The sequence below is a fragment of the Typopeltis vanoorti genome, chromosome 2 (assembly GCF_054136105.1).
Source record: "Typopeltis vanoorti isolate ZY-2024b chromosome 2, IOZ_Tvanoo_1.0, whole genome shotgun sequence".
In the NCBI taxonomy this organism is placed as follows: domain Eukaryota; kingdom Metazoa; phylum Arthropoda; class Arachnida; order Uropygi; family Thelyphonidae; genus Typopeltis; species Typopeltis vanoorti.
This window is the reverse complement of record NC_143550.1, coordinates 42,336,659-42,357,300: the sequence shown is the minus strand read 5'-3', so window position 1 is coordinate 42,357,300 and position 20,642 is coordinate 42,336,659. Positions and strand designations below refer to the sequence as shown.

Here is a 20,642-nt window from a genome sequence, read left to right as displayed (position 1 = left end):
AGTAACTTCACGATGCAATATTAAGGCAATTATGTGAAGTCATTAGCCTCTATATAAAAGTAGACCAGTCATGAAGTTACCTAACATGCAAATTTTTTTTTTGCTTACACTTTGATAAAGGATTAAACCAAGAATATAATTTCTTGGCATTTTTAATTTATCGTATAACCCAAGTGAAAAAACTTTCAACATACTTGAAGAGGTTAAGAAAAAATTGTGGAACAGAAATTTGAGGAAGAACATTTGTAGATGTGGAAAAGCGCCTTGAATGCATATGACAAAGTGACAAGAGTAAAGCTAATAAAAACTACAATGAAATTATATTAACCCTCCAACCAGCCACAACATCTATAGATGTCGAGATAAATCTGGATATGAAGCTCTAAAACCCATTGAATAACATTGATAAGAAGTGCAATTTCATCCACATTGGCCGTTAGGGAGGTTAAGCTAGAAGATATATTTAAAGGAGGTACATAAAGTGGGATAATAAGGTGTAAGACAAAGGTGCATTATCTCCATTATTAATCATTTATATGTATCACATTATGGAGGAAATCGTCATTAAACTTGATATCAAAATTTGGATATAAGGATATAATATTCAGCCCGGCCATTCCTTGTACCTGCAGTTTTTCCTACATTAGACAGACTGGAAATTTAGTTAATATTTCTATTGAAGAACATAAAAATTACATCTGCAATCATTTAGATGGCAAGTTGGAACTAGCAGATCATGCTGCACAATTTTTAGTAAATGAAAAAAATTAAATATGGAAATAAATAATAGAATAAGCAAAGCTAACATGGTGAGGAAACTCGTATAGAATAAGAAAGAAATTAGCCAAAATACTAAACTGGCAGTACACAAAACTGTTTGGTACTGTTTTGTACTAAAATGTACTATATAAATTGAGTCTACTACTTAAAAAAGTTTTTTTTTTTTTTTAGGTTAATAAGTGGCTCAATGAATACTCGATTCAGCAACTGCTGTGGCCAGGAAACAGCCCAGATCTCTCAACCACATTGAGAATTTGTGGTACCAACACAAGAAGAAAGCAGAAACACTTTGGAAGCTCGGAGAAGAAGCCATTATAAGAGTATGGAACCATGAATTGACAGTTGCATCCACCAGGAAATTGATTTTGTCAGTGCTCCACCAATGATAAGCTGTAATAAAGGAAAGAGGAGGATTTGCTAAGTACTAAACAGCAAAAAGTGTGATTTTTAGTTTTGAATGTTAGTAAAACTGTGTAGTTGAACTAAATTTTGGTACTGGTGTTTGTTTTTCCAGTGAAAATATCACTGTCCACTCTATTTTGAAATATTTGCAAATTTGTCTGGTTTTATTATTATCATGACACCTCCAAGGAGTGCGAAGACTCATCGCAGGAGGACACCTACTATACAACTGTCTCCACACTACACCGAACCTCTACTACTAATCATCTCCATCAATGACATCTAACACCCACCATCACCACAACTAGTATTTTTTTGTCTGTAAATTGCATGTATTCTGAAGGACCGATTTGTCTGTATGTGGGATGAAAAACCCAAGTTTTCGGGAGTAAAAAAACCTGTTTTTTTTTTTTTGTCGTTTCCTAATTATGCCACTTCTTGTACTAAAGAGAGGCAAATATTAATCAAAAATAAAAATGTTATGTTGCCTTCATTATTTGTGACGAGTTACAGCAAGGTGATGTAGTTTTTACGAACATGTATGTGTGTGTGTTAGTGCATGTATGGGCAAGAGAAATACAAGAAAGGAGGAATGAAGGTTATAACTTTTGTGGAAGGCAGGATTGGGGAGTCTGTTTCAAAGGACAGAAGTAAATGGAATGAAAGAGGAGGCAGTGAAGTTTGTTTGGTGAATTCCAAGATCAACTGTAAAACGGTGTTGGTTAGCAGTGGCTCTTGTTTTAATGACTGTGGAGGAGAGTGGATAGTGACTAATTCAGCAAAGCATTGTCCTTGAAAGTATCTATAAAAGAAGCAGGAGGTAGAAACGGAACATCTATACAAGGGGGGGATTGAAATGTTTATGCGAGAGAGGAATCATTAATTAGCCAGATTGCCCTCTTCTGGATAGAATCAAGCACCACCCCAAATGTTGGAGCAATATTCAATGGCTGGGTGGATTTGGACTTGTATAGGGTTAGAAGGTGTGAAGTAGTGTCTTGTGCAAAAAAAGTACACCATTATTTGGTAGCTGTAGAAGCTATAGTTGATATGTGGTTGTACCAGGAAAGATCACAGGTGCAGGTCAGTCCAAGAAGAGAAATCTGATCATGTTTGTATATCTCATGATTACTGAAGGTAAAGGGGGGGGGGCAAGCTGCATTTTGGTGACATTGAAGTTTACAAGGTTGTCCTTGTCCCACTAGGAGTCTGAGTTCAGGTCACTGGCCATGATAGATCTTGAGGATTTTAATACTTGAGCACTACAAAGTTTGTTGAATGAAAAGAAGGAATGGGGGTGTACTGTTATTGGCAAAGCTATGGATAGGAATTCTGTAAGAGTAGGTCATTCATATATAAAGGAAGAGAGAGAGTGAAAAAACAGAACCCCGAGGTACTCCTGCAATGGTGGGAAAATCTGAGGAGAGTAAACTATCCACCATGATATGTAGTGAGCAACCAGTGAGAAAGTTTCTCCATGGCCTGAGTTCAGAGGTGGGTGGTGAAAGCAAGATCAGCTGTTGATTGCAAGTGCTTGAATCCATACTGTTGGTCACTGATTAGTTGTCTCTAGGTGGTTCAAGAGCTGGTTGTTCGTAATCTTCTGCATAATTTTAGAGAGAACAGAAGTGAGAGCAATTGGATCACATTTCTTTGGAATGGGTTGGATGCAGACCTGTTTCCATGTTGTAGGGTAGATGCCAGTTGAATAAGATAGATTGAAGAGGTCAGGATAGGTGTTAGTGTTGGGACACAGTTTTTAACAAAGTAGGTGGGATACCATTAGGACTAGATGCCATGTTTGTGTTCAGGTTATTAAGGATTCTTTGGATTTCTTTTTGTTGGAAGACTATGGGAGACATGAAAGGAGCTGTTCTGGATGGAGTGGAGGGAACTTTGTATAGGTCATCAATGCAGGAATTGAAAGAGAAGAGTGATGTCAGTAAGTTGGCTTTGTCTTTAGGTGAGGTAACTACAGTATCATCTGGAAGTGAGAGTGGTGGAAACCTGGGGGCAAAAGTTGCACCCAATGGCCTTTGCAAGGAATCAGAAGGAGCATCTGCCGTTTGGGCACACAGTTTGTAGTATTCGAAGTCTGGCTTTAACTTGGTAATGATTCTTTTACAACTGTTGCGAGCGGCAGAGTGAGCAGCTGGAGTTTTGGTCTTGAACCATTTGTGGTAAGCAGAGTTTTTTTCTTTTACAACAATGGCAATTTTTTTTGAGAACTAAAGGAATAAGGGATGAAATCCTTCATTCCTGTGAGGATTATTTGTTATTCAGTGTGAGCAGGTGTTTTGATCAGAGGAACTTGCACAAAGTCTGTAGCCAGACTATGGGAAGGAGGAGAAGAAGTCATGGAGGTCATCCCATTTTGGCACCCTTTTAGTGCCAAAGGACACGAGACTATGAACTGATGGGTGAATGTTGTTCTGTGTCAAAAGAGACTTGTATGAGGTTGTGGTCTGAGTTACCAAGAGAACCGACAGCCACGATATACCTGGAAGGGGAACTTGTTAGGAAGAGATCAAGTGTATTGGCAAATTGGAGGGGGTTGTCAGGTATTCTGGTAGGAAGATTGATGATCTGAGATAGGTCATTGTTGATGGCAAAACACCTCAGCATCCTTGCCTGCTTGATCAGTCAAACTGGAGAAGGGGAGCCAATAAGAGTTGTGGACATTAAAGTCCCAAAGAAGGATAACCTCACTATTGGGTTATTTCAGAAAGTTGAGCTTTTGAGAGAAATAGTTGAAGAGTTTAAAGTGATTGATGGAGAGTGATAGAGAGAGCTAATGAAAAGGGCAGGTTGATGTGGTAGAGAAATTTTGAACCAAAACAGATTAACTATTTTTTGTGGGAGAATTTTTGAGATCCACAGTTAAATCGCATTTCTTTGGGTTGTGGTTCATTGTATTTTGCTGAGGAAGAGATAAAGAGGAAATGGGCCATGCAGTGAGGGGTGACAGACTTGCAAACATACCACCCATACAGAGAGAACTTGCTCTTGACCAGAGACTAGAAATCTCCAAGTTCTGAATAATAGTAAGGGTGTGAACAGATGACATCAGTGACAGAATCATATTTAAAAAATAAAATTAAAAATTAGGAAGGTGATTGGTATTGTTAGCATTCAAGGATATGTGATTAGAACTAATTAAGTTGGTATTGCACTTAAACAGAATGAGAGAGGAAAAGTTAGAAAAAACAACTGTTTGTTAACAGGAAAAATACAAAGACAAAACTTCATAATACACCCTCTGTCCGAAAAGAAAACGAACTTTTCAAAAATAGGAGAAACTAGTGGCGCAACTTGTTGTATCTTTTTGTTGTCGAAAGCGGCAACCTTCATTAGTGTTTGTCAACTGTTTATGACATTTGTTTCATTAGAAGCAGAGTTATAATGGCAAGAGTGACAGTTGACTGTCACTCTTGCCACTATAACTCTGTTTTGACGAACGGTCGAAAAATAAGTTTCAAACAGAGAGCTGCGATTGACTTTTGTGTGAAACTTGATAAACATTTTACCAAAATGCATCAAATGCCTCAAAAAGCATACGGTGGTGAATGCTTATCTCGTACTCAAGTTTACAAGTGGTTTAAGCAATTTGAAGTGGTCGTCAGACGCTTGAGGACGACTAAAAGCCGGGCTGTCCAAAAACTGGACTGAGTGAAGTTTAACATCCAAAAAGTGCATGATTTCATCAAAGAAAATCTGAAATCGTCCGTGAGATTGATTGAAGATGAATTGGGGATTCCAAATTCAACTGTGCACAACATTTTGACCGAGAGTTTGGGCCTTCGTAAATTGAATTCATGATTTGTTCCCCATAAGTTGTTCGACAACAAAAAATGTATCAAATTGAACACTGCAAGGACCTCGTGAAACCGCTCATAAGGACTCAAACTTCCTTGAAACGATCGTTACTGGTGATGAAACGTGGTGTTTTGAGTATGAACCCGAAACAAAGCACCAGAATGCTGAGTGGAAACCATCAGAAGAGGAGCATCCGAAAACAAGTCGCTTGAAGAAGTCAAAAATAAAGACAATGCTGATTTGTTTCTACGATTCCAAGGGCATTATCCACAATGAATTCGTTCCGCCTGGCCAAGCGGTTAATGGTGAGTTTTATCTCGAAGTTTTGAAGTGATTGATAGCAAGAATTCATCGTGTACGGCATGAACATCGTGATGTAGGCAGCTGGTCACTTTTGCACGATAATGTACTATCTCATCGTTCGAACATTGTGAGACAGTTTTTGAGCAAAAACCAAGTTTGTGTGTTGGATCACTCGCAGTATTCACCTGATTTAGCACCCTGTGATTTCTTTCACTTCTCCTGACTTTGTTTGCTGATGAAAGGAAAGCAATACAGCACCATTGTAAACGTTTAAGTGGTAGTAACCACAATCCTCAACAGTATACCAAAAAAACGATAAAAAAAAAAAAAAAAAAAAACTAATTTAACAAATTTATTGACAATGCCAAATGCTGTATCAAAGCTGAGGGAGAGCATATTGATTGAAATAAATTATTTGAATAATTATAATTGGCTTGTGTTTTATTTTCTATCAAAAGTTCAGTTTCTTTTTGGACAGAGGGTGTATTAAAGTTAATAATAATGTAAACTTAGTCGCTTAGCTCTTATAGTATTCCATACACCCCTTGAGGGTATGTATCATGAATTTGATGAAGATGATGAGGTGGAAGATTGCCAGTTCAGTGTTGCTTAGCTTATTAGTAGATTATCCTAATAGTAATATTATTAAACATTTGCTTTCAAAATACAGTTTGGAAACCTAGGATGTAATAATATATGTATTTGGGTTAAAGAGGTTATATTTTTACATAGGTAGAAAAGATAAGAGACTTTGGATGACAGTGAACAAAAAGTTGAAATTTATAAGACATTTTGAAAATTGTAAGAATAGTAGCATATTATGGCAATAATTCGAGGACATTGATATATATTTTAGAACTATTTTTTACAGTATGAAACCGCAAACAAAGATGGCAAATAGGAAACTATGTTTTTATTTCGACGAGTTTCCTGAAACTCTGTTTCACTTCATCAGGAAATAACATGAATAAACTAAAAACTAGAAAGCAAGTAATAACAGTTAACATGTCTAGTGAAAAATATTTGAAAACTTTTAAACGATGGAAAGCATGCATTTACTGTTATGCTAGCTGCAGTAACATGCTACTGGTGGATACAAGTTGGTCATGATGGATTAAGGAACACCAGACTTTGTGTATAAATCACCCCTTGTTTTTTTTATTATACTGTAGATGATGCTTCATTATTTCAGATAAGCATTTATGACATTGTTTGAATCCTTGAAACATGAAATGCTGGAGCACTGGGACATTTGTTGAGTAGAATGCACTATATTAGCATACTTATGGGTAGCATTTGAGATAAGTGCAAGAAGGCTTTTCAGTAAGTGAATTATCCAATTTGGCTACATGTCTTTAAACAGCCATCGAGTCTAATACCCTGATAAAAGATAGAATGTGTCTTTGGGTTTGTATGTCATACCTTTAAAGTTTTCCATTTGTTGATCCTTTCTAAAGTGAGCAAGATTGTATTTTATTTTTCTCATATTGGTGTAAATGATATGATAACTAAGTTTAATTACTATTTCTTATATTTTGCCAGAGTCATATTGGCATCATCAGGAACAATACATAGGTCGATATTAGGTGAGAGATGAATTTAATTTCCTGATGTGAGATCCCCACTTATTGGACATCTAAAGTCTCTTGAAAAAGTCCTGTGTTTGGTTTCTAGAGCAGGGTTTCTGAACTATGTAAAAAATATATTTTAAAAAATTTATATATATAATTGATAAAATTAAAAAATCCCTTGCCCACCCATGATACAAAATATACTACAGGTTTGCTAATAACTTGTCATGGGTGGGAGTAGCATTTAAAAAAAAATGTACACAGGCACATAAGCAAGTGAAACTGAAGTGAGAAAAACAAAACAATGCCTAAAGTCCTCCACCGCCACTTAATGGACTTGACTGGGTGCTGATGGTTTAAGAATGAGCATTTTCGATGTGAACAAGTTTTATGCATCTAACTGCCTCACGTCTGGGAAATGCTCATCCTGAGACCATTAGTCCAACAGTTAAGGGTATCCTTAACTTTCAGTCTAGCTCACTAAATAGTATAATGTAAAATTTTATGCCTTGTGATGATGCCAGTTTGACTTTGAAAAATATAGGAAATGTTAATGAAATTTTTGTTTTAATTATTTTAATTTACATCTTCCTAAGAATTTGAGTAAATTAGTGTATAAGTTTGAACACAAATTTTTTGTGTTAGCATTACCACTAGAATGTCACAAAGCCCTTACTTTTCTGTAAATTTATATATTACAGGCTTAATTTTAGTATCTGAACCATATTTTAATGAAGCAGGATATGAACGACAGAGAGGTACTCAGCAAGGAAAAGAAAATAGCCGGATCTATAATGAAATGGTTGTGCTCAAATTAGTACAGGTAAATCATGAAAATTTTTATCCTGACAGTATTAAAAGCTGGTTAAATATATTTTTGTAAGATTTTTCAAGCACAGCACTTATTCTTGGAGTTGTAATTTTTCCAAACTGTTTTTGAATGTCCTTTTGGTAAATTTCTTGCAAAACTGCCATTCTGCTAATTTGGAGAGGAAACAGGTTGAAAAGTACCAGATTTATAGAGTGGAATTTTTGGATGAGTTATGTGATTTTTTTTCTCCTGTGAACCTGGTTAGATAGCCGAGTAAATAGCATCTATGCTATCCAACTCACAGGTAATATAGGATTAGATCCTATTGTGGCATGGATGTTTGTGAATAGCTTTGGATAGTAGATGATTTTTCATAGCCAAATGTGAGAGATTCTTGCCTTATTTATTACAAGTATTAGATTGAAAATGTGTTATATTTGACTTTTGAACATGTTTTCCACATTATCTATCACAGTACGAAATATACTTAGATTTCCAACTTTTTTTAGTGGATGGAACTGACATAAAAAAAAATAACAATAAAGCACAAACAGTGAAAAGTCAACTACTGGAACCAGCACTAAAATGTAACATTGGAACTATCAGTAGGAAAGAGGAGCTAAAAGAAAATTACATAAATATCATAGACATAATTTGAGTTATTGAGATGAAGACTAAAATATGACATGTAATAATAACTATAAGAGGATTTATTCAGACATGGATTGGAGAAAGAAGGGAGTAGCTATAATGCCTACCAACAACAACAAGTGGGCCTGAGTGAATCTACAGTCTGTTCAAAAGTGAAACATTAAGAGTCATAAGATCTCAAAAATGGCTCGCTTAGCAAATCTCATTATTGTATTGAACCATCATAGTTGTACATCTTAGTTCCAATGCGGTTTCATCAACTCAGTCCCCAAGTTGCCAACCTAGCCTTCCTTGTGTATTATCTAAGTGGATACCTACTAACTGGATGAAACTATAGAAATTCCAGTTGAATTATCTGTTTCTTATAGGCCATGTAAAATCTCCTCATTGTGTTATCTATTCAATTGTTAAGCTGCTCCAAAATGTTAATTATTAACTCTCAAAAAAAATTAAATTGAATAAACAAGAAAAAAGAGAAAGTTAAATAAAATCTACATTTATTACACAAAACGATAAAACTATAAGTGTATAAATTTACTGTTATTATTATTACAAGAGACCTGCAAGGAGTCAGAGATGCATTAAGAGAGGCAGCATATTACAACCTCTAAAGGTAAGCCATTCTAGTCATGTCCTCTCCATGAGAACAAAATCTAGCTCTTACCTCTTATAGACTTCATTCATTCTCAACTTCCATGGATGCCCTCTCATCCTCTCCTTCCATAAAATGAAAAATTCTGTCTTCTGGTATCCTGTACGACCCTTTTAAAAGTTATAGGTCTCTATCATATCATTGCTCGTTCTCTTGTTTGTTACATTTCTGCATTGCGTGACCATAAAGTCACGCAATGCAGAAATAACACATCTGTTTCGAGGTTAATTACAAGTATATGAAAAATGAAAGGGCTACAAATAGAGATTATAATCAGACCTTTATAACAAAAAAAAGAATAGGAACTTATGTTGAAAGTAGCCACCTCCTTTGTGAATGCAAACTTACACTCTTTTTACCAGGGTTGATGCCACCTTGTGAAGTGCACCTGCACACACTGATGTTTTCGATTGCTGTTGAAATGTTTATTTTTAGTTCATCCAGTGTGTAAGGATTATTCTGATGAACAACAACACCTTTGAGATACTCCAAAGGAAAAATCTGGGTGATCTTGGAAGGGAGGCTACAGTTCTTTCAAGATGAGATGGTCACTGAAAAATTCTTGCAAAAAATGGACGATACTATTTGATGTGTGGCACTTAGCACTATCTTGATGGAACCAACAATGGTGTTTGCTGACATCAAGGAGTGCCACGAACTGGGTGATGATGTCTTGGTAGACAGAACTATTCACCGTCGTTTCAAAGAAAATAGGTCCCATTATACAATGTGATATCACACACCGAACTCCAATTTTTTGAGTATGAGAAGCTTTTTCATGAAAAGCATGTGGATTTTCACCTGACCAAATCCTGTTGTTTTGATTATTCGCATACCCACTGGAGTATGTGAATGAGCACTACCAGATTTCTGAGCTGGTAGTATGTGATGGAGTATATGAATGAGCACTACTACCAGCTTTCTGAGCTGGTAGTATGTGATGGAGTATATGAATGAGCTTTCTGAGCACTACCATATGACATTTAATCAGGGCTGGCTCTAGAATTTTTGCTGCCCCGTGCAATCCATTACTTGCCATCCCAGCACCAACCTCAGATTAACTTTTGGAATTTTGAAAACCATCATGTTCAACATTAGTTTCGTGACCATCAATTTCAAATATAGTACTATTAATAATAATACACTGATAAAGTGATTAAAATGCTGCATATTCATAAAATAAACCATGGACTTTATCAATTGACAATTAAATGAAATGTAGTTATAATTTATTACTTACATATATGATCTTCACTTGTACAAGGGTGAACTGTTGAGTTACACTTAACTATAGAATATACACATTATAGTTTTAGCAATATTTTCATATTATTTTAATTAGAATTTATATTGTTTTTAGTATCTTCTTCTTCTTCTCTTCCGTCTAAGACGGGTTGAGTCTTCTCTTGAGCAGGATCTTCCAGTCTTCTCTATTCCTTGCTGTTCGAAAAAGTTCCTTATATGTTCTGCATCCCGAGATGTTCTTTATTAATTTCAGCCAGATAATTCTTGGTCTTCTAGGTCTTCTTTTTTCAGTTGGAAAAGTATTGATTAGGATGTTAGGAAGTCTGTCTGCATCCATGCGTACAGTGTGTCCAAACCATCTAAGTTGTTTTCTAATTTTTTCTATTATTGTCTTTTTATACAGTAGTTCTTGTCTGACTGTGATGTTTGTTTTCTTTTCTATCCAACTTGTTCTATTTATTTTTCTTAAGCATTTCATTTCAAATGCCAGCAGTTTTTTCTCCTCTCTTTTTTTTTAACTCTCCATGCTTCTGCTCCATAGATGACTGTTGGTATAATTATTGCTTCATATAATTTGATTTTGGCTTGTTTAGATATCTTGTTTGTTTTCCAGATTTTCTGTAATTTTCCCATGGTGGTCCATCCTATCGCTATTCTGTGTTTGATTGTTTTGAGTTCATCTATTGTTTCTGTTAATTTTGATCCAAGGTATATGAAGTTGTCTACTTGTTCTATTTGTTCTCCGTTTAGGTTGGCTGAGATGGTAGTTCTGTTCCTCCCTATTTTCATCACTTTTGTCTTTTTTATATTTATTATCATGTCATATGTTTTACAGGTTTCATTTAGCTTGTTGATCAACTTTTGTAGTTCATTTGGGGTTCTTGCAAGAAGGATGAGATCATCTGCATATTTGATATTATTTATGTTTAAACCGTTGACATTGATTCCAGGCTCATTGTCTATTGCTTTCTTTACAACTTCTAGATATATATTGAATAGGCATGGGGATAATGGGCATCCTTGCATTACTCCTTTTTGGATCTCTATGGGTACTGTTGTGAGTGTGTCCTTTTTAATTATTGCATTTGTCTTAGAGTAATATTTTATCAGAAACTGTATTATATATTTGTCTATTGCTTTTTCTAGTAGAATTTTAAGAGGGATTTCTCTGTTGATGTTATCGAAAGCTTGTTTAAAGTCCACAAAACAACAATATAGTTCTTTATGGTCTTCCCAGCTGAGCTCTGCTAGTTGGTGCAATGTGAAAATTTGGTCTATTGTTGAAGAGTTTCCTCGGAAACCAGCTTGTTCTATGCCTATCATTTCTTCGTAGGTGTTTTTTAATCTATTTTGTATAATTCTTATGAATATTTTATAGGTGTGAGGGAGTAAATTGATTGGTCTGTAATTTCTGCAGTCTCTTTTGTCTCTTTTCTTGTATATTGGGATGATCTTTCCAGTTCTCCAGTCATCTGGGATCTCTCCTGTTTGTAGTATTTTATTGAATAGGGGGTTGTTAAATATTCTATTGATATGCTGCCTCCATATGACCACAGTTCAGTAGGAATAGTATCAATGCCTTTCATCTGTTTTATTGCGTATCTAACTTCTTCTTGTAAACTTTTTGGGTGATCATTATTTTCTTCTATTGTTGCCATTGTAGTTTTGGTTCCTTTAGTGCTCTGTATTTTTCTCTATTCTCTTCATTGTTTTGTTGGTTTACAAGTATCTTGGCCTCTCTTTTCTCTTCTATGGTAGCTATGATTTCTTGGGCTATCCACTGTTTGTTTATTTTGTGTTTGGAACCTAGAGTGACTTTTGCAATTGATAAGACTGTTTCTTTTCCTTCTTCTCAGTATTTTCTGCTGTTCTGGAGATGGAGGGTTTTAATTTCAAGCACATCTGTTCTAAAAATCGACTTCTGCTTGAGCTATCTTTTAGTTTTGATAGGTTGATGTTTTCTTCTTTTCTGATATTATTTTTCCTGTTGAATTTTATCTTCACTTTGGCAGTTAATATTTCATGGTCAGTGTCAAAATCAAAACTTCTTAATGTTTTTAAGTATCTACTGACCAAAACTACACTTTTCTTGATTTCATATTTGCAAATTCAGAAATTAGATCTGCATAGTCTAATTTCTGACCTATTTCATGTTCAATTTGAAATCATGGCAGATCCTTCCAATCTAGTTTTGGCCATTGTTGAACATAAGTAAGTTTTAATAAGATTCAGTTTTGAGGAACTACGCTCACCACTTGCAACCATCACAGACAATATAATGTCAGTAATATTCTTAGGGCAACAGCGACATTCAGAGCAAAGTTATTTTCAACAATAAAATGAATAACTTCAATTGGCAGCATATTTTCTGGTACTAATTTGGACACTACTTTCAGTTCATCAAAGAGCTCAATTGCATCGATGTCTCTATTTTCTTCATGTGTTAAAACAGCATCTAGGTTTTTACAATTGTATAAGATCTCATTTGTCATCTCAAATTTTAATTTACAGATGTTATATAAAAATGATATAAAATGATATATGATATATAAAAATGATATTATATAAGGGTCAAAGCTATATAACTGAGAGGAGACCTCCACATAGCCTTTAAAGGAATGCAGAGAACCGACCAGGGCATCAGTCCTAATGTCCAATTCTCACCTTCTCGTGGTGCACGCTGTTGCGTATCTACCTGGATACTGAACAAACGAGGATGGGCTAACAATTTGGGATTTAGCTCACCAAATTGTATTCTTATTGGTTAAACCAAGATACAAAATCATGGTACAACATGACAAAATTTCATGCTGGCTAGGGTGTCGTCCGTTTAAACAAGGCCCCCGTTGTTTTTGTCAGGGAACCAGGGCAAACAGCGAAAACTCAGCTACTGGAACAAATCTGAAAACAAACCCCAACTTAACATAACCAGAGTTAAAGATCTGTATTATAAACATAAGAAGCCTGAATGGCAAAGAAATGGAGCTAGCTGAGGAATTAGATAAGTACCAGATCGACATAATAGGGGTGACTGAAACAAAAAAAGACAAAAACTCGTGATATCTTTCTGAGCAATAAATACAAAATGTTATATTCAGGCAATGACAATCAAGGAAAAGAAGGAGTAGCCATAGTATTCGACACAAAATACGAGGCTACTCTTCTTGAATGGCAGACAGTCTCAAGTAGAGTGATGTGAGCAGATATCAGAATGGGAAACTGGACAATGAGACTTATTTGTGCCTATGGTCCTGCAGAAGGTTCTACTAAGGTAGAAGTGGAGGAATTTTTTGAGGCTTTAGAAAAAGCAACTGACACAATGAAAAAGGAAAAGTTGGTCCTTGTTGGGGATCTAAATAGCAGAGTAGGAAATAATTGTCAGACATGCAAAAATATTTTTGTAAAATTTGAGAAAAGAGCAAAGCTAATAATAATGGCAAATACTAGTTGGATTTCTGCTCAGGACATGGACTAGTTATTACTAACACCATGTTCCAACATAAAAATGTGCACAAATTCACATGTAGAGAAGAGGCAAGGAATAAGAAAAGTCTCATTGACTATGATATTGTTGATAGTTATGTTTTCTCCCTGGTGCAGGACACCGGACTGTACAGAGGATTTGAAATTGGAAGTGATCACTATTTAGTCTTGAGCAAGATAAAATTGAATTTCCTATTGAAAAGAATAACATGCAAGAAAGTTTTAAAGTGAATAAAAGTTGAGCAGCTCTCAGATGTGAACTGTAGACTAAAATACACAAAGATTATTGAAGAAAAAATGAAAGAGTTTGAGAACAGGAACCAAACCTTGGAGATTCAGTGGCAAGTCTTGAGGAAAACCCTGATTGATTCAACTAGAGAGGCATGTGGTGAGGTTGTCTGCAAGGATAGAAAAATCAGAGCTCCATGGTGAACACAGGAAGTCAAAGACAGTGAAGGAAAAGAAGAAAGCATATCAAAAGTTCCTGCAGATAAGTCAGCTTGTGCTCTTAGAGAATATAGAGACATATGTAAGAAAGCTAAACTCTGTGTAAAACTGGCTAAACAAAAGTCATGGGAGGACCTTGGCAAGAACATAGAAAATAAATATCAAGAAGGTGGCAAAATATTCTGGAAGTTATTGAAGAAGCTTAGAAATGGAGAAAAGATTGCTGTAAAAGGACCTAGAGATGATAAAGGTGACATGAAAACGGGAGGAAAAGATATCCTTGAAGTATGGAGTAATTACTTTGAAAAATTGCTAAAAGAAACAAGCAGTGATGACAGCACAGTGGTAAAAAACACTCAACAGCCATGCAGTCAGGAATACATATCCATACTTGAAGTAGAAAAAGCTATCAAAGACTTGAAATGTGGAAAGGCAGCAGGAGTGGATGATATTCGACCAGAAATGCTAAGGTATGGTGGTATAAAAGTCTTGCAGTGGCTGCACTGCATAGTTAAGAAGTCCTGGACAGAGGGACAACTTCCCGATGATTGGAGTAGAGCTCTCATAATATCCATATATAAAAAGGGAAATAAAACTGAATGTGAGAAAGGGGTATTTCCCTACTGAGTGTGCCTGGTAAGATTTATGCAAACATACTTGAGAAACGGTTGAGAAGAATTCTGGAAGAACAAGCTGGATTCAGGCCAAATAAGAGGCTGTCAGAATCAGATCTTCACATTACGACAAATAGTTGAAAAATTATGGGAATATAACAAAGCTTTGTATTCAAGTTTTGTCGATCTAGAAAAGGCATATGACAATGTTCCAAGGGAGAAGCTTTTCAATACCCTACAATTAAATGCTATCAATGGAGCATTATATCAAGCAATATTCAGTCGAGTTGTAAGTCAGCAGTTAGAATTGAAGGAAGTACAGGAAGATGGTTGAAGGAAAGTGGTATTAAACCTGATATCAAAATTGGAGATGTTAATGTCTCTGCTCTTTGCTTAATGCGGATGATGTTATACTTCTAAATAAATCTGCTATAAGTCTGCAAGATTTCCTGACTAAATTGAATAATTATTGTAATAGATATGGTATGAAGGTCAGCAATCAAAAGACAAAGACAATGAAAATAGGCAGAATCGTTGAAAATGTCAACTGTGTTGTGAATGGAGAACCTGTGGAACAAGTAAAACATTTCAGGTACTTAGGCATAATTTTTAGTGAAGATGGTAAATTAAATTGGGAAATATACAACAGAATCAACAAAGCTGGTATCGTAGAAGTCAATTGAATAAATTCATATGGAATAAGAAAGAAATTAGTCATCATCATCAAATTCCTGCCATGTACCCTCAAGAGGTGTACAGGATATGATAGTACTACATGAAAAAAATTACATCATTACTAACTTCCTATCTACAATTTTCCTCCAAATCAGTCTGCTACTTTTCAAGACTCCAACATTATCAGATCTTATATCTCTATCTTATAAACTTATATCCCTATCAGATCTTATAAACACATAAAGACAGAAATCTGTCTTTATGTGTTTCATAGATTTTGAAAAAGCATTCGACAAAGTCAGACACACTAACTTAATAGAAGTCCTTCAACAAATAAGGCTAGATGAACAAGACATAAGACTAATAACAAATCTGTATTGGAATCAGTCAGCTACCGTTCAATTAGACAACATTACCACCAGTGATATTAACATCAAAAGAGGAGTGAGACAAGTATGTGTGCTCTCACCACTCCTGTTCAACATATATGCAGAGGTAATCTTTAAAAAAACATTGGAAGAATGTTCAGAGGGAATCACAACAAATGGAAAGATTAACAACCTTCGATATGCAGATGACATGCTAATTGCAGATAATATTATGAATCTCCAAAAACTCATTGACAGAGTATACATAGAAAGCCAAAGAATGGGAATAAATATAAACATCAACAAGACAAAATACATGATCATCAGCAAACATCCAGCCTCATCAATGAAACTGACACTCAATAGAAAAAATATTGATCAAGTGTCAAGATATAAATATCTTGGTTGCTGGCTTAATGAACAGTGCGATCCAGAAATAGATATAAAGACAAGGATTGAAGTTGCATGGCAGTCCTTCATGAAAATAAGAACACTATTCTGCAATAAAGACCTAAACATGGAAGTCAGGTGCCGAATGCTGAAATGCTACGTGTGGTCTATTCTGCTCTATGGAGTTGAAACATGGACATTGAAGGCGACAACCATCAAGAAAATCGAAGCTTTTGAGATGTGGCTATACAGAAGAATGCTAAAGATATCATGGACAGAAAAAATTACCAATGAAGATGTCTTAAAATCCATTGGCAAAGCTAAACATCTTGTACAAATAATCAAGAAACGAAAAACATCATATCTTGGCCATATCATGAGAAATAGCAAATACCAACTTCTACAAACTATTTTGATAGGAAGAATTGGTGGCAAAGGAACTAGAGGAAGAAAAAGAATATCATGGTTTGACAACAACAAGACGTGGACAGGAAAGAGCAGTGCACAACTGCTCAGATTCGCACAAGAGCGCAGTTTGTTCGCCAAGATGGTCGCTGACCTTCAATAGAAGATAGCACAATAAGAAGAAGAATATCTCTATCGTATAAGGCACTTTGTACCGTATCAATCCACCTATATCTTGGTCTTCCTCTGGGTTGTTTTGCTGGCAACCTGGCAGAGAACACTTGTTTTGCTAATCTTTCTTCGCCCATTCTATTTAAGTGACCATACCACCTGAGATTAGCTCTGCTAACACATTCCTGGATGTTGACAACGTCAAATATTTTTTTATTTTCCTCGTTTTTAATATGATATTGCCATTGATGCCATCTGTTCACGCCTATAATCTTTCTCAGGACTCTCATATCTGTGGTCTCTAGTCTTTGGTCAAATGTTTTATTTCTGACCCAGCTTTCAGATCCATAAGTTAAAACTGGTTTGAACACTGTCTTGTATACAGCTAATTTAGTGTTCCGACTAATTTCTCTCTTATTCCATTTGAATTTATTCAATTGATTTCCTACCATACCAGCTTTGCTGATTCTGTTAAATATAGAAATAGACAAACGATATTGTCTTATTTCTATATTTAATTTACCATCTTCAGTAAAAATCGTGCCTAAGTAGCTGAAATGTTTCACTTGTTCCACAGGTTCTCCATCCACAACACAGTTGACATTTTCAATTATTCTGCCCATTTTCATTGTCTTTGTCTTTTTATTGCTGACCTTCATACCATATCTATTACAACAGCTATTCAATTTAGTCAAGGAATCTTGCAGACAATTAGCGGATTTATTGCTAAGTATAACATCATCCGCATAAAGCAAAGAGCTGACATTAACATCTCCAATTTTGATATCATGTTTAATACCACTTTCCTTCATAATGTGATCCATATAGATAATGAATAACACAGCGGATAATGTACATCCTTGTCTCACACCAGATTTAACATTAAACCACCTTCCTGTACTTTCTTCAATTCTAACTGCTGACTTACAACTCAAATAAAGACTAAGTATTGCTTGATATAATGCCCCATTGACACCATATAACTGTAGCATATTGAATAGCTTCTCTCTTGGCACCTTGTCATATGCCTTTTCCAAATCGACAAAACTTAAATACAGATCTCTGTTATATTCCCATGCTTTCTTGAGTATTTGTCGTAAAGTGAAGATCTGATCCTGACAGCCTCTATTTGGCCTGAATCCAGCTTGTTCTTCACCATGTTTTCTTCCACAATCCTTCTCAACCGTTTCTCAAGTATACTTGCATAGATCTTGCTAGGGACACTCAGTAGGGAAATACCTCTCTAATTCTCACATGCAGTTTTATTTCCCTTTTTATATATGGGTACTATGAGAGCTCTACTCCAATCATCGGGAATTCGTCCCTCTGTCTTGCTTTCTGAACTATGCAGTGCAGCCACTGTAAGACTCTTATACCACCATACTTCAGTATTTCTGGTCGAATATCGTCTACTCCTGGTGCCTTTCCACATTTCAAGCCTTTGATGGCTTTTTCTACTTCAAGTATGAATATGTATTCCTGAGTGCATGCCTGGTCAGTGATTTTTTACCACTGTGCTGTCATCACTGCTTGTTTCATTTAGCAGTTTTTCAAAGTAATTACTCCATACTTCAAGGAAATCTTTTCTCCTGTTTTCATGTCACCTGTATCATCTCTAACTCCTTTTACAGCACTTTTTCCTCCATTCCTAAGCTTCTTTACTATTCCAAACCATTCTTAACCTTATTCCTTGCCTCTCCATGTGAATTTGTGCACATTTTTATGTTGGAACATGGTGTTGGTAATAACCAGTCCATGTCCTGAGCAGAAATCCAACAGATATCTGCCATTATTACCAGCTTTGCTCCTTTCTCCAAATTTTCCCAAAACATTTTTGTATGTCTCACAATCATTTTCTACTCTGCTATTAGATCCCCAACAAGGACCAACTTTTCCCTTCTCATTGTGTCAGTTGCTTTTTCGATAGCCTCAAAATATTCTTCCACTTCTACCTTAGTAGAACCTTCTGTGGTACCATAGGCACAAATAAGTCTCATTGTCCAGTTCCCCATTCTCATATTTGCCCACATTTCTCTACTTGAGACTGTCTGCCATTCAAGAAGAGTAGCCTCGTATTTTGTGTTGAATACTATGGCTACTCCTTCTTTCCCTTGATTGTCATTGCCTGAATATAACATTTTGTATTTATTGCTCAGAAATATCTCACCTGTTTTTGTCTTTTTTGTTTCAGTCACCCCTATTATGTCAATCTGGTACTTGTCTAATTCCTCAGTTAGCTCCATTTCTTTGCCATTCAGGCTTCTTATGTTGATAGTACCGATCTTTAACTCTGGTGATGTTGAGTTGGAGGTTTGCTTTCAGATTTGTTCCAGTAGCTGACTTTTCGCTGTTTGTGCTGGTTCCCTGACAAAAACAACAGGGGCCTTGTTTAACCGGGCGACGCCCCAGCCGGCATGAAATTTTGTCATGTCGTACCATCATTTTTTATTTTGGTTTAACTAGTAAGAATACAATTTGGTCGGCTAAATCCCAAATGCCAGCCCATCCTCGTTCGTTCAGTATCCAAGTAGATACCCAACAGGGTGCACAACGAGAGGGTGAGGATTGGATATTAGGTCAGAAGCCCTGGTCGGTTCTCTGCATTCCTTTAAAGGCTATGTGGAAGTCTCCTCTCAGTTATACAGCTTTGACCCTTAAGCACCCCATTAGTTGGAACACTAAATTAGCTGTATACAAAACAGTATTCAAACCAGTTTTGACTTATGGATCTGAGAGCTGGGTCAGAAGTAAAACACTTGACCAAATACTAGAGACCACAGACATGGTTGTCCTGAGAAAAATTAGACGCATGAACAGATGGCATCAATGACAATATCATATTAAAAGCAAGGATATTAGGAAAGAACTTGACATTGTCAGCATCCAGGAATGCGTTAGCAGAGCTAACCTCAGGTGGTATGGTCACTTAAACAGAATGGGTGAGATAAGATTAGCCAAACAAGTGTTCTCTGCCAGGTTGGCAGGAAAACGACCCAGAGGAAGACAGAGATATAGGTGGATTGATACAGTACAAAGTGCCTGAGAAATGTTGGAGGTTTGACAAGTAATAGGCTGATTTGGAGGAAAATGGTAGATAGGAAGTTAGTAATGATGTAAATTTTTCATGTAGTACTGTCAAATCCTGTACACCCCTTGAGGGTACATGGCAGGAATTTGGTGATGATGATGATATAAAAATGAAAAATGTGAACTGTGATGTTCCAATTGCTCGAACCGTTCTTCAATATAATTAGTTGTAACATCAATAATAAAAAAGAAAAACTCAACTTTGAATTTTGTTTTGTGACCTAAAATAGGTTCATCTCTTGCTTCATAATCATGTTGCTTTTTCTACTGACGCAATCTGGTAATTTCGAATGTTGGTTTCAAATCAGCATCAGCTTTGACTTCCTTAGCTAATGTTGTAGCATCGACAAGAAAATTTTGAAATGATTTATTATTTCTGAGATTCTTAAGACTTTTGAAAACATTACCCAATGTTGTTATGGCACTAGACAATTCCATCTTTATGCTTTTCAACATTAATTTCATTTAAAACATAGTGCCATATAACCAGACCACATAAAAATTAAAATCTCTAACTTTTATAGCAAGGGTTTCAGCTTTGTGTCTTGCCACTTTATCTACTGACTCATCATCAGCAATTTCTATCAGTGCATAATAAAACTCCTCAATATAGTATCTTAACGGACGAATAGCGTCGATTCTAGATTCCCAGCGAGTTGTACTTAATGGCTTGGGCGTTAGGGTTGTAATATATGTCTTAAGGATTCTGCAATGCAGCTTTGACGCTGAGAAAAACACATACAATTTCGGAACCGTTTCAAAAAATGAAAT

The 20,642-nt window shown here is 35.8% G+C and overlaps 1 protein-coding gene across 1 annotated transcript in view; it reads left to right on the top strand.

The window, feature by feature from the left end:
- LOC150108966 ((E3-independent) E2 ubiquitin-conjugating enzyme UBE2O-like) overlaps positions 1–20,642 on the top strand; it is a 360,964-nt gene that overhangs the window by 285,072 nt on the left and 55,250 nt on the right. The window contains exon 20 of the mRNA XM_090411140.1: positions 7,574–7,695. Coding sequence (XP_090267266.1) covers positions 7,574–7,695 — 122 coding nt within the window. The remainder of the gene's footprint in view (positions 1–7,573; positions 7,696–20,642) is intronic.